Below are 14170 nucleotides of genomic sequence, written 5' to 3' on the forward strand. Positions count from 1 at the left end.
ATAAAGGAGATTTTATTGTTCACAATAATTCGGTTACAAGTCTTTTTTGGTAGAACTATTCGTAGATATTTATATATTCATTTCATACATATATACATATACATATATTGATGTTGATGTATAAATAATAACAATGATAATACAGTAAAGTCCTGAGGTTCACTATCTTGAATTGACAGATAAAATCATATACGATCATGAATTAATTAAATCAATATAGATCTAAATAAAATATTCACCTTTCCCATATAACCTAAACAAGAAAAAAAGTCTGTTTTTACTCGTTTGTATAAAAATAATAATATAATATAATATATAATACTTATAATTAATAATTTAATAATAGTAATAAAATAACAAGAGCATAGCAAAAAGTAAGTTTAATACTTCATATGGAAACATCAGTTCGTATATGTGAACAAGGTTCGCCATCTTGGTGATTAGATGCATAAATAATTAAATATGTTGCTACCAATAATCTACACGAACCCGTATGCTTTTAAGTCCAATCCTTTTAAGGCTATAAATAAATCTATCTATAATAACAAGTACTAGTGTACTACGTTGGAGCTATATCCATCATGGAGCTTCTTAGGCATCTAATTTCTTCAATCACTCGCAATAAATCAAAATTCACTTTTTTTTTTTGGGAAAAAAAACGAAAACTTCATTATGAATCTTTGTCTCGAAAAGAGAAGAAACCAGAGATACATCAAGACAAAGACAAACACGGACTAGGCTCGTAAGCAGTAAACCAAACCACCAACGAAAGCGACCTAAAGCAAACTAAACCCGAGCCTCGCCATGAACTAACGAAATACATGACCAACAATCAAAAGAAATGAAAAATAAAACTAACCAACCAAACAAACTACAAAAGCACATTCTAACTATCGTCGTCGTTGTCGACACCACCGTCAGCACTAGCTTTGAACCAAAAAGTCGACTCGATTCTGACTCCAAATTTAAACCACCATTCCTGATCTCATTAAAAAAACTCTCATTTTCTAACAGACAACCCGACCCCGAACCCATGTAAGCCCACTCTATTAATCACTTATTTCCCATGTAATAAGCATTATGTTAAACAACATTTATTCAATTTTTGAGGACGATCAAACATTTAATTCACATGAATTCAAGCTTTCAAAACTAGCAGTGAGGCACGAGCCTCTCAAGTCATAAAACCTTATAGATACAAGCATAATATTTACAAGCACAGTACTGTATCTAATAAGTCGTAAACCTTATTAGATACTAAAAGCTGCTTCTTTAAAAGTTAAAAAAGCTGCAAAATTCATACTCGAGAGAATCTTACCATAATATCCATATGTTCACAGAGTAATTAAGCAATAATAACCCATAATAATGTAAATCATAATCATAATACTGTGAATTAGTTTGGTGATACCCACAACTTGTGAATGGCATGTAACTGACTGAAGTCGTTGGCCTTCAAAGATAACATGTAAAGTTCCTTGAGCTTCTTGACATCTCCAGTCTGCTGATTAGACGAAGCAGACGGTCTTTTCGTGGTTGAAGGTAAAGCAACAGCTAGCATACTCTTTAACGTCATCTGCAGCTGACTCCAAAATCTTTCATACACTCGATAATCATCTTTTTGTGTCGTAACTTGATCTACAGGCACGTGACGTCCTTCAAGCAAACTATTCAGAGCAGATTCGAGCATCTGCAATCAAATTGATTAAAAAGTTAGAATGATAATTATATTATTATGTGAAGTACATTCATAAGTCATACCAATAACCAATGTTGTAAAAATAGCAAATAGGGTTAATCAGAACCTTGTAAGAATTGGCCAAACCGGGGATTAATCGGATGTAGACCAATTTAGACTTTTGACAGACTAAATCTTGACTTTTGACCCATATGATCCGTTGACTAGCTTTGGTAAAATTAATTGACATGCTTCTAAAACCTAAAAATTGGGGATTAATCCCGATTCTTACAACCATGCCAATAATAACATTATTATATATATAAACTACAGGGGGATTTTCAACCCATTTATTAATGGGTCTATTCAGTTCGTTTCATCTCTAATAAGTTCTGTTGCCCAAAGAGAATCTCTTAAAGAATATAACCTCCTCAAACATTTAACAAATATAAATAAAACTACAATATCATAATAATATATGAACTTTGTTATCTTATCTGATACAACAAGTTACCAATTACCAAGTGTGTGTGAATATTATAAATAATTCATGAAAGAAATTTTGACGTACCGCATACGCATTAGATGATGAAAGAAATTTTGACGTACCGCATACGCATTAGATGACTTTGACAGGCCACACCATAAAGCTGCAATCTCTACCAAAATGGTCAAATACATTGTCGAATGTGTTTTCGGCCCATAAAACTGCATAGATTTCTGCCAATTCCTTTCAGCCATAGACGAGTACTGTTTCACCCTTTGAACTAAACTATTTTCACCTTTCAATAAATTACTATTTTTTCTCAAATCCATCTCCAATAATCTCAAACAACAATCTCTATGATAACACGCCAACTGAAAATACGCATACGCAGCCTCCTGTTTCCTTAAATCCCCCAATAATTCATACATTGATAAAGCCTCACTAATTGCATCATTAGCATTAATCTCATGTTTCCCAAATTCCATTTTAAATTTATGAACTTTAACACTTGTATTCTCTCTTGCTAAAAGCATTCCAAGCCTTAAATACGTATGACCAAATTGTGTACACACTTCATTTCGAAAATCACCGGTTTCACTATCGGAAGCATCAACTTCTTTTTTCGCTGCTTTATAGAACTTTAGTGATTCACAATACTGTAATTTTGCAGCTTCTAGTTTTTGCTTAAAAGCGTTACTCTTCATCACCTGTGATGTCATCTGTGATGTCATCTCTTCAGCAATTGCTCGTCTTCCATGGCCCAAATTTAAGTTGATTAAGATAATATTTTTATGATCAGAAACTTGTTTAAACGAGCTAATAGCTTCAGAAAAAGCTTGTTCAGCTTCATTAATTTCTTTTCGTCCCAATCTTCTCCTACCTATTTCATTGCAGACCCAACCTTTTTTCTTGAAAAGGGACTGTAACTCAGTAGAATTACTAGAATACCCCTTTAAACATTTAATTCCTTCTAAATAACAACTAAGAGCAGCAGTCAAATTATAGTCTGCATCTTCATGGTCTTCATAACGTTCTTGAAGGTATTTAAAAATTCCACCTTTATTTGGTTTCGTCTCAGTTGAATCAGTCTTTGCCACGTCATTTTCACTTGCAACATTTTGCAATAAACTTTTATTAACTAGTTTTTCAGAATGTTTTTTCCCATAAAACGGGCCCCGATTATTACCATTACTACTACTCGCACTACTACCACTACTAGCTCGATCACTTTGACAGCTACAGTTGACCAACGAACAAGATGAACAACTTTGACTAAATTTCCCGAGTTTTTTCTTGAGCCTTTCGAGCTCCTTTTCAACCTCGCGTGACACTTTTAACTCTCGAACAGGCGGTTTTTCACCATTTTTTATAATCTCCTTTTGCTTCTCTAAATGAAATTCAACATACACATCTCCAACTAAAGTCCATGCTTTAGCCCAAAAAAGGTAATGGGCAACTATAGATTTAGTATCATGAATATCTATCTCAAACGATGAGCTGGCACTCATCGATGAGATAAACCTTGAATCTTTTAAATGTTGTGGCATGGACCCATAAACTTTACACGCTACACGAACAACTTTAAAGGCTTGATCTGACTGACCATCATTTATATAAGCTTCACCAAGGGATAAATAAGATTCACCAAGTAAAAGAACAAGCTTCCATAGTTTATCATCTAGTTTTGATGTTGAAATCCACTTTCTTATATCACAAACTTCAATACAATCAACATCACCACATTCACAAACCGAAAATTCAACCGGTAAAGACGAACCATGATCGTGATCGTGATCATGATCATGATCAAAGTTGTTTTTGATATTTTCAGAGCCTTGTAGTTGTCTTTTCCATCTTAAAGACTTAATAGCTTGTGAGACGTGGTGTATGGCTGCTAATTTAGATGAGATTAGATCAACATTAGGTTGAATTACCGAGTTACAAGCTGGGTCCCGCGTTACAGTATCACCCGATTCATCCCCATTTGAATCCAGAAGTTTTCGGGGTCCATATTCATCGTGCGTATTCGGGTTACGGATTATTAACTCACTGAAGCGTTCATCTGCTTCTTCTTCAGCATCAACTACAATGTCTTTAGGGTTGAAAGGTAACACTTCTGATGTTAAACCTAAATCTTCATCGTAATCTAACAGTAACCTTGCAAATTGTTCATGAGCAAATGCACGTACCACCTATCGATCATAATGCATGGATTATGGATAAGTGGTGTGACATGAAAATTATATCATAATATAAATAATCATCTAATAAGTGTGAGAGAATATACCAGTTGATCTGGCTGGTCAAGGAAATCAAGACATTTCTTTAAGAAACTTGCAGACCTTGACCTATTGTGAGGAGACTGCATCATCATAAAACCATATATTAGATAAATATGTCTTTTTCTATTCATTATTTCTATTACTATTAAAGTAGACAAAAACGGGTCTATTTAGGTTAAGCTTGCTCATTTCTCCTTTTTTTTAAAAGTTACCTGAAGGAGAAACAAGTTTGATTGAATTAAAGAGACAATCATGATTGAAAGGTTATGTTTTAGGTTCAACCCAATCGCACCAACCATTTTGCCACTTCTATCTACAGTTTCTAGGCAACAGACAGATTATTTATATTAATTATATATTAAATATTAAATGTAGAGATTAAAGAAAAAAGAATAACAACCGAAAGTGAAAGCCGGTGAGCAACACGGTAGAGTAGAGTTCCTAAAGAAAGTAAAGAATCACTTCTCCCTCTACTAATTAAAGAAGGTATAAACGAGAAGTCATCATCACAACTGTTGGTTGCACGGCTCTTTGGGATTATAGAAAGATCGAAAAGTTGAATGTTATCCTCGCCAGCATTTTTGTAAAGCTGTACATATCCAAAACAACAATCAATAAACTAGCATAAGAATAAGCATGAAATTGACCCAATAAGCATTGAAAAGTACCCAATAAGCTCCAGGATCTTGCTTGCAATTTTCTTGAAGGAATCGCAAAACAGAATGACCGTTTTGTCTAACGATATGAGGATGAAAAGCTGGAGTACCATCTTCTGATATACCTTTTGAAAGAAAAATATCGTCTGTTTTGAGTAGCTCGTATCCCTGAACAACACCATTTTGATGATAACAGATAGCTAATTCGGGTACACTTGCCATCACATTATCAAGCCAAGCTTCAAGCCAAGTCAATGGTGTCACCTGCAACAGATAAATACATTGATATAACAGCCTCTTTTAATAAGTATAAATAAAAAAGACTAAGTCATGATGCAATCTAACCTGTCTGGAAACATCCCACAAGTGCAAGCTAACTGCAGCATATTTTTCATTACTGAATATGAGCAAGTCGCTCCCCAAATACATGCGCAGATTATTGAATTTCCAAAACAAAACCCTTAAAAAACCATCTCTTTTCATTCTTCTATGCATATCTGACTCTTGCATTGAGGGTCTCGGCTTTTCGTTGACTTGTGAAACCTTCTTACCATCATCACGATCTTTGTTTCTTTGGTTCTTCCCTCCTAAAAAAATACTATCTTGTTTTGCTTTCGGGTATTTAAACCATTCATACCGTTCCTCTTGATCAGAACCTGAATTAGCAGGTAGAGAAGATGAGTTGACCCGCTCGTTTGACTCGGAATTTTGAGGCGACGGACAATCGCACGCTTCCATCCTAACAGAATGCATAGCAAAGTTCCAAAATAAAGACTTCTCTGAACTTTGAGACTGCTTATGTCTTCTAGCCACCTTTTCACCCTCTTCAACATCAGGTCTGGAGTAAAATTTTAATCAAGTGTTAGTACAATTTATAGCAGAAATAGTCAATAGAGCGAGTTGGGTCGAGTCAGACTGGGTTGGCCCGCGACACCTTTTCTCCAAATACTTTTTACTGTTTCGTATCTGGTAACTAATAACTGTATATTGTTTCAAGAATTATACAATTATACATCTTAGATAGGATTAATTTTAACGGTTTTATGTAATAAATATTAGAATACAAGCAGAGCAGCTTTCACGTGGCCTTTATAATTTACTCAATTAAGTGAATTACACAAACTCAATGAAGCCGATATATAAGTGAACCCATTGAAATAACATTTACTTGATAAATATCAATAGTTGTAAAAGGTAAGCCATATGAAGATAAAGCGTACCCTGTATTTAATACAAGAGACTGTCCAATACGGTGTACTGCAATTGAAAGGCGGGCCCTGGAATATGGTATCTTGAAAATTTGCTTCAAAATATCAGCAGGAGCGATTACATCGATTTCATCTTCATAATCAGTTAAACCAGATACCGCAAGGGCTTCTCCTTTTCTTCTAAGGTTTGATGCAATGGCTCCACTGTCACAAGGTAAATCTACAACGTACATCAAGAAAAGTTTTTAAAAAAATGTGTGTTGAATAAACAAACAAAATATCCTTGCGTGAGAAACACACAACAACAACAACGAAAAGATCCTTGTTGAAGAAAATTGTTAAGGATAATATATTCTCAATTGGAAGGATCTCCACTTATTTTTCTTTGTTGCATCTTTTTGGCCAGTGGTGAGGACATTGTCGTTGGCAATGGTCTAAGCTAACCGAAAGAAAGCTAATCGAAGTAGCAAGCCCACAACACACATTAATGACATACATTGACAATCAATCATGGTTAAGGATCAAGTGTTAAGTGGGATTAACAAATAATTAACAAAATTCCATACACTAAGGCCATTCAATAGTAGTACCTCCAGCAGTGGTAGGAACAGGAAGCATTGGTACGAGTTGATGAGGTATATCATTTCTCGGCAGCGGCATTTTCAGATTAGTCTCCGTCGGAATTACTCTGTACCTCGGCGCTACTTCTCTGAACGGTAAAAGTTCAAATAAAAACCTAAATATTAGTAAACTACTAAAAAGTCACAATTTGAATAATTTAAGTTAGCAAATTCATAACACTAACTGAATTGTAACTAATTTGATGAACAACTTGAATCATCATATACAGTATATAGAAGATAAATAAAAACCTAAATATTAGTAAACTACTCAAAAGTCACAATTTGAATAAATTAAGTTAGCAAATTCATAACACTAACTGAATTGTAAATCATTTGATGAACAATTTGAATCATATTCAGTATACAGATAAATAAAAACCTAAATATTAATAAACCACTTAAAAGTCGCAATTTGAATAATTTAAGTTAGCAAATTCATAACACTAACTGAAGTGTAAATTATTTGATGAACAAATTGAATTTATATATAGTATATAGATAAATAAACATAATTAATAAGTAAGAACTTACGGTGAGGATGAAGAAGAAGGAACAAGAGCAGAAGAAGAAGATTGAGAAGAATCATCGAAGAAGGGTTTATGAGTAGAAACAGGAATTGAACCAATTAGAAAACCAACTGGTTCTTCAGCTTTCACTATTTCCATCTCACCTACAATCGGAGATGTTGATCCTGATTTCGACATCATCATCCTTCTTTTCAAAAACTAATAATAATAATAATATAAATAAATAATCAAGTAATTATACTACTCGTTGCTCGTTTGTTGTGAAATTATAACTATTATATTATAATTATAATTATAATAATAATAATAATTTAATTATTATGATTATGATTGCTTTTATAACGGAAAACGAAAGATTCACCACCGATAACCAATTTTTTTCGTTAAACCCTAGCTCCTTCTTCGTGTTTATTACTCCGTATTGCTTTGATGAAAATTACTTTACTCACGCAACTTTCACGCTTCTAGAAAATTCTACCCCCATCTACGGTGTTAATCTGTGCTGTAATACTCTTATTCTCCTTATATTCTTTTATGAATTTTGATAGGGAGGATTTAAATTTTTTTTTTTTTTTTTTAATTGATAGTAAAAGGTAGAAAGTCTTGTGGGTTTACCGGGAGGGCGGGTAATCCGACCTCAATCTCTGATATACGCAGTTCATCAGGATTACTTTATGGTTGTTTCCAACCCATCCCTAGCCACCACTAAATATTCATCCTAGACAGAATTCGAACCTGAAACCTCTTGCAAGGAACTCAAAGCCCTAACCTGGTAAAGTGACTAGTAATCAATCATGTGTACATCATCTTTACAACAGTTCCAAAGGGATATTGTTAGTAAAGTTAAAAAAATAATTACATTTACTTTTTATCGGTTTATAAGTATTTATTCGCGAAATTAATAATAATAAAACATTATGCATCTTCGTCCAATCTGAATATGGAAAGGGTATCTTCATCATTTAGGTCTGCTTTGAGGTATTCATTATCTTCAAAATTCGATTAGGCAAAATAGTGGGAAACTCATTAAACCAATATCAAAGAGCAAGAAAGCAGTGTGCAACTGTAGAGAAATTTTGGTTATTTATGTATAGTCTCGATGGAGTTTATGTTTCTTTAAGTTAGCTTGAGTTTTTGTTAGGTTGTGTGTTGTTTTTTTAGCTAAATTGGCTGTGTCGGATGCATAAGATTCAAGGACAAAGCATGATAGGGGCAAGGAGTTGTAGTCCTTCAAATAAAAGTGAAATTTGTAATTTTTTTGGGTACTAGCGTTTGAGATTTTAAATCAGGTAGATTGAAATTAGTATGAATGAGATAAGAACAAAACTCTGAGAGACCACTAAAGTTGTATTGTCAATTAAAAGTTGACATTATTCATCTGTCACACAAAAATATATTTCAAACTAAATATATATTGCAAGTTAATGAAATCAACCTAGATAAGAACATTTGTATATCCGTATATACTCTATTACCTTAACATTTAATGTACAAGATACCAAATTGGTGCGAAATTCGGGATTGTAAAGGTAGCTTAGTCGGCCGGTTAGTCGGAAAATGTTTGTACCTCTGCTGACTTTTCAAAGTACTTGGATGTTCTGTAACAAATATACGAACCAAATTGAATATTCCATCGCTGTTCACATACCGAAAACCTCATGTATTTGAATGTTTTGTTATTGTTCATAAACCAAAAATAGAACGAACCAAATTGACCCATGTGTTGAAAATGTATTTTTGTTTGCTTTAGGGTCAGCAAAAAAAGCTTACATGTTTTATAATTTACAAAGAAAGCACGTTTTCACTAAAATGAATTGTGACTTCCTTAGAATTAAATATTTCTATAACACACACGAGTCAAGGGAGGATTAATATAATGACACGGCGAGTTGGCTAAAAGAATTTCTTCATCAAAAGAAGTTAACTAAACAACGAAGTCATCACACGGAAGAAAAACATAAACAGGGCAAGAAACTCAAATAGAAGATGAACTACAAAGTTATAGTCAAGCTAATTCAACTCAACAAGATATTGTAACCAAACCACAAAGTTCAAGTCAGGGATCAACTTAAAAAGATACTCCGTATTATGGAAGATACCAACCTCAATAGAACAGGCATTAACGTAAAAGAACTAGAGATATACAATGTATCCTATGGAATCTTTGAAGACAAATGACCCATGAGCGCAATGTATCCTACCTCGAGCCAAAAATCTAGTAGGATGTTGAGACGTTTACAAGAAAATAGATGATCCCACTAAAAATATAAAGTTGACTCGTGGCAAGAGGATACACTCAAACTTGTGGAGTTCTCATCAGTAGCAAAAATTGAACCCCCCCCCCCCCCCCCCCCTCCCCCCCCCCCTCCCTCTATGCACGTGTACGTGTTTATTTCTCACGAAACTTGAACTCACAACCACTTAATTGATGAACTAATTGATGAAGTGCTTTTCACACACACAAAATAAGGGGAAAAAAAATAATTGATAAACTCTCATACAACTATTTGATACTAATCAATATTTAATGGATGATGACAATGATAAATTCATCATGAGTTTTATATATTGTTTATACAAGACAAACCTACCAAGTACAATTATCAAAATTGATGATAAATTTATCATTGATGAGGGAAAAAAAAATCAATATTGTGGGCAAGGTGGTGGTGGTGTAACTAGAAGGTTGTATATAGTGGAGAAGAGCTCCATGTTGTAAAACCTTACAAACTTTTAAAACTAGAGAATGCAACAATAACACATGAAGATGTCAACAAATATGAAACAACAACAACAAAAATACATTCTAGACTAATGATTGGAGTACTTCTCAATTACAAAAAGATGTGAAACAAGTAATAAAAGAACCCCCAGAGTTCCTAAACCAACCAAATTTGATTACTCTATGTGAACCTTACACTTGTACACCTTTTGATTCGTTGGCAATTCATATTAGTTGTAGATGTGCAGATTTTTTTCAAAATATAATCCTGTCATACAGGGAAAAGCATGCACGTATGCGCCAACCTCTAAGTTATCAGGGGAGTGTAACAGCTGGAGAATCTTGATACCCTGTGATGCCCAAAATCCGAATTCGAGTGTTTGGCTGTACAGTTCAATATAGAAAAATCAGAAACAAACTATACTTGACATCCATTTTACAATATGAATCATTACTAATCAGATTTTGTGGACTTTAAGTTATGGTATAATCAATGTAGGAACACAATATGCTTGTCCTGGAGCATTATTTATATCAATTCAATGATATATGTTAAGATTTTAGATCAAACTTAGGAAAAAAAGACCACCTTTTTCCCACCGATGGTATTAAAATTTTGAAAATTTAAAATGGAAATGGAATTTTTCATTGAACTCATGTTACATGAGTAATGTCTGGTAAAAGGAAACGATGAGATTTTTTCAGGTTACGGCGAGTAGTTTTATTCATATGTAGATGGCCTAACCAGGTTGTCCGGCGACCATTTCTGACCCTTTCCCTGACCACCCTAAAAAGTGCCGCTGGTGAAGTTTGAACTTGAGATCTCTTGTGAGAATATCAAGAAGTCAACCACTAGACTATCTTGTGATGGTTGGTAAAAGAATTAAAACATAACCAGTCTAATAAAACCATCATATCACATGCATATAACCGGCCATTAACATAGTATTCTAGAACCACCCATTAATTAAAATGAATTTTAAAAGTTGAAATTAAATACCTGTCTGTGACCAATGTTCCTCCTATAATTCTTCTTCTTCTTGTACTTGAAGACCACCACCTTCGGATCCAGACCCTACATAGTGCGTGATAAAATCCATGAGCGCAAATGACTAACAAAACTTTTTTTTATATATAAAAAAAAAAGAAAAATATGATGTGAATAATAATAAGAAAATGAAGTACCTGTTCCTCGACTACTGCGTGTACAGCTGCATTAGGCACTACAGGGTACCCAATGTATGTGCTCGTTTTTGTGCCAACCAGTAACACCTTGTTTAAGATTATCTGCATAATACCGAATATATATAGAGCAAAATAATGCTCAGATGCATATGTATACGCTGAACTCAAAAATCACATAGATACCGTATTAGTATCTCACAGAAGTATCAAATGGGTCCCACAGGGTTCAGGTCACAAAGGTAATTTAGGTTAAAGGTTGAAACTGGAAGGGTCAGGCTTTGTTACATATAAACTTTATTTTCAAAATTTAAGATTTCTTGAATAATGAGGAGTCTGATGGAAAATTATATTATATAAATAATGAAATTATATCTGGAACGAATGCTTTATAAGGTTTCAGGCGTTTAAAATACACTTGAAACGATTCTCAATTCAATCGACTTGCTTCATTTTATGAAAAAGAGTTACATCAAACAAACCATTTGGCCCGTTTAAGATATAACATGACTCATATTGACCCATTCATAAGTATCTTTATTCAAACTGCAACTGGTGAAATATCATTTCATTATGTATAAATTTAACAGCATTATGCCCTGTTCAATCTCTCGTAGTAAAAAGGATACACAAAATAAATAAATAAATGAAATTGATCATACATTCTTATAGACAGACCAGCAATTCCAAATATAATTTCTTTAGCATAATAATAACTCTGTTAATAAACATTCTGCACTGTAGAGACAACGGTAACATGAAAATAGCAATGTTGACAAATGAAGACCATACAAAAATATTTGATATGTCAATTTAGAAGTAAATGAAGCATCAAAGTCCATAATATATTGTTCTTAGGGCTTACTTTATCATCGACATTAGCACCTTTCAGTCTCTGGGTGTATAGAAAACGTCCAGGAAAAACAATATATTGTCGACCACCAATCTGAACATAGTCAAAACATAAACTAATCATCCAAACGATTTTTGAAAATTTCAAAAGGTTAGCACGAATTCATGAAACAGCAAGCTCAGTCCAATCCATAAAATGTTAAATGTACTGGAAGATATTAAAACGTGCGACTAGTCCAACCGACATTCCCTAAACCCTTCTTTCAAATATTCATTTCCGTTGCTAAGGGTGCGTTTGTTTACCTCTTAATTGAATGGTTCAACGCTAAATGTTGAACCATTCAGCATTCAACAACGCGTTTGTTTCTGACCTCTGAAATATCTCTTAACCATTAAGCACCTAAATTTTATGTAATATGCTCTTTAAATTATATCAAGAACACTTATTAAACAACTATGTTGTAGTTCTTGTTCATGTCAAAGGTTAATAAAGTACTTTTACATCATTCACATTATTCGTTCAAAATGATTATCAATCAGGTTATTTCATTCAGAAGCAACTTCATCCAGAACCTTTGAATCTATGAGCCATTCAACGCTAAATCATTCAGTTTCATCAAACACACCCTAACCCTAAATGTGCCTAAAAAATGCTTATAAAACACCCTATATATGGACCTTACTTAATAGGCACACAAATCATTTTTCATTGTGAAATCAACAAGTTTACCATCCTATAACAACATCAAATGTATATTTTCATGGGTAAGCATAAAAAAAAGAAACATATATAAATTAATTTAAATTATAAATATATAAAAACAAGAGGGGGATTGTACCATAACAACAGCAAAGACTTGTTCACCTTTGGAATCTTGGTTTAGGGTTTGTTGAGCAGCAACAATGTCAATATCACCAACAGCACCAGATTCTGATTCAATGGTTGCTGGGATTTCAGTTTCAGAAACCTTAGGCACAATCCTACTGCAACTAGATGATGAAAATTTGTTAAATTTGAGGGAAGAGGTTGAAAGTGCAGAAGATGGAAAATTGATAGATGTTTTGTGGTTGAAGATGGAAGGTGAGCAATAAGAGAAGCTCATCATCGCCATTGCCATCGCCATTTTTGACAAAACCTTGCTTTGGGTGTGATTGTTGCTATCTAATCCAGTATCTTATCCAAGGTAAATATATGAACCGATAACCCATTTATACCTCTGCTCCATTCACCTGTAATTTTTACCCACTCAAGTTTTACTTTTGACACTTTTTACCTCATAATTCATAGTTTATGTTTTTTCAATTAAGGAGTATTTTTTATCTCAAAAATAATAATAATAAAATAAAATAAATTTTTTTTTTTTTTGAACGGCAATATCGACATACCCCCATTTGTCACTCACACACGCGTTAATAGAAAATCCAATTTGCGATAATGTTGATAGTATCATCAAAGGTTGAAAACCTCCTGTTTGGAGTGAGAATCGAACCTGAGTTGGCAGTAATCCAAGTGGATGTTACATTCTTACCCATACCACTTAATTAATTTTTTTTAAAAAACAAAAAAAAAAATAAATTAAAGGAACGCAAAAGTTACAAATTGATGTAGACTCTAACCAATCTACCTGCAAAGATCGAACGATCTTCTTGAAGTACGTACAACAATTGCACCGAATGTAAATAACATCGACCTAATATACGATTGTAATTTGTAGCCACCAATCCCCGAGTCTTCATGGAATCATATCAACAAGGCATCGAAAGTAGTCGCTGCAGAAATCAATTGAAAGCGAAGGAAAATAGAGAAATCTGAGTTCCCCCTGAGACCACATGAACACACGAGGGTAAAGACAAAAAACATGAGAACTGTCTAAAATTTTATGCAAAACCATTTAAAACTCCAGTCAACTTAACAACTTACCCCCAACCACATACAAAGTCATCGCGATTTGA

General features: G+C 33.6%; 2 protein-coding genes across 2 annotated transcripts; both read right to left on the reverse strand.

Annotated features, from left to right (window-relative positions):
* Positions 1 to 1145: 1145 nt before the first annotated feature.
* On the reverse strand, positions 1146 to 7669 carry LOC139898927 (uncharacterized). Its single transcript, XM_071881731.1, has 9 exons — positions 7466 to 7669; positions 6902 to 7020; positions 6324 to 6531; positions 5449 to 5941; positions 5116 to 5367; positions 4848 to 5036; positions 4453 to 4527; positions 2288 to 4357; positions 1146 to 1690 (listed from the first exon to the last, which is right to left on the reverse strand). Exons 1-9 carry the CDS (start codon positions 7642 to 7644, stop codon positions 1397 to 1399), a joined length of 3879 nt encoding a protein of 1292 aa, XP_071737832.1. The 5' UTR covers positions 7645 to 7669; the 3' UTR covers positions 1146 to 1396.
* Positions 7670 to 10454: 2785 nt separating this feature from the next.
* LOC139898929 (large ribosomal subunit protein bL21c-like) lies at positions 10455 to 13388 on the reverse strand. The gene is made up of 5 exons (XM_071881732.1): positions 13057 to 13388; positions 12231 to 12311; positions 11369 to 11470; positions 11184 to 11258; positions 10455 to 10567 (listed from the first exon to the last, which is right to left on the reverse strand). Exons 1-5 carry the CDS (start codon positions 13339 to 13341, stop codon positions 10499 to 10501), a joined length of 612 nt encoding a protein of 203 aa, XP_071737833.1. The 5' UTR covers positions 13342 to 13388; the 3' UTR covers positions 10455 to 10498.
* Positions 13389 to 14170: the final 782 nt, after the last annotated feature.

The sequence above is a fragment of the Rutidosis leptorrhynchoides genome, chromosome 3 (genome assembly GCF_046630445.1).
Source record: "Rutidosis leptorrhynchoides isolate AG116_Rl617_1_P2 chromosome 3, CSIRO_AGI_Rlap_v1, whole genome shotgun sequence".
NCBI lineage: Eukaryota > Viridiplantae > Streptophyta > Magnoliopsida > Asterales > Asteraceae > Rutidosis > Rutidosis leptorrhynchoides.

Bases quoted from the DNA above. Each gene is read 5' to 3' on its own strand.
- LOC139898929 (XM_071881732.1), bottom strand. From the start codon at position 13,341: ATGGCGATGGCAATGGCGATGATGAGCTTCTCTTATTGCTCACCTTCC. The intron at 12,312-13,056 runs GTACAATCCCCC...GACTATGTTCAG, and splicing joins AAGTCTTTGCTGTTGTTATG to ATTGGTGGTCGACAATATAT. The intron at 10,568-11,183 runs GTATTTAATTTC...TGAACTGTACAG, and splicing joins GGAACATTGGTCACAGACAG to CCAAACACTCGAATTCGGAT.
- LOC139898927 (XM_071881731.1), bottom strand. From the start codon at position 7,644: ATGATGATGTCGAAATCAGGATCAACATCTCCGATTGTAGGTGAGATG. The intron at 7,021-7,465 runs GTAAGTTCTTAC...TTTACCGTTCAG, and splicing joins CCTTCTTCTTCATCCTCACC to AGAAGTAGCGCCGAGGTACA. The intron at 5,368-5,448 runs GTTAGATTGCAT...TATCTGTTGCAG, and splicing joins TGTGGGATGTTTCCAGACAG to GTGACACCATTGACTTGGCT.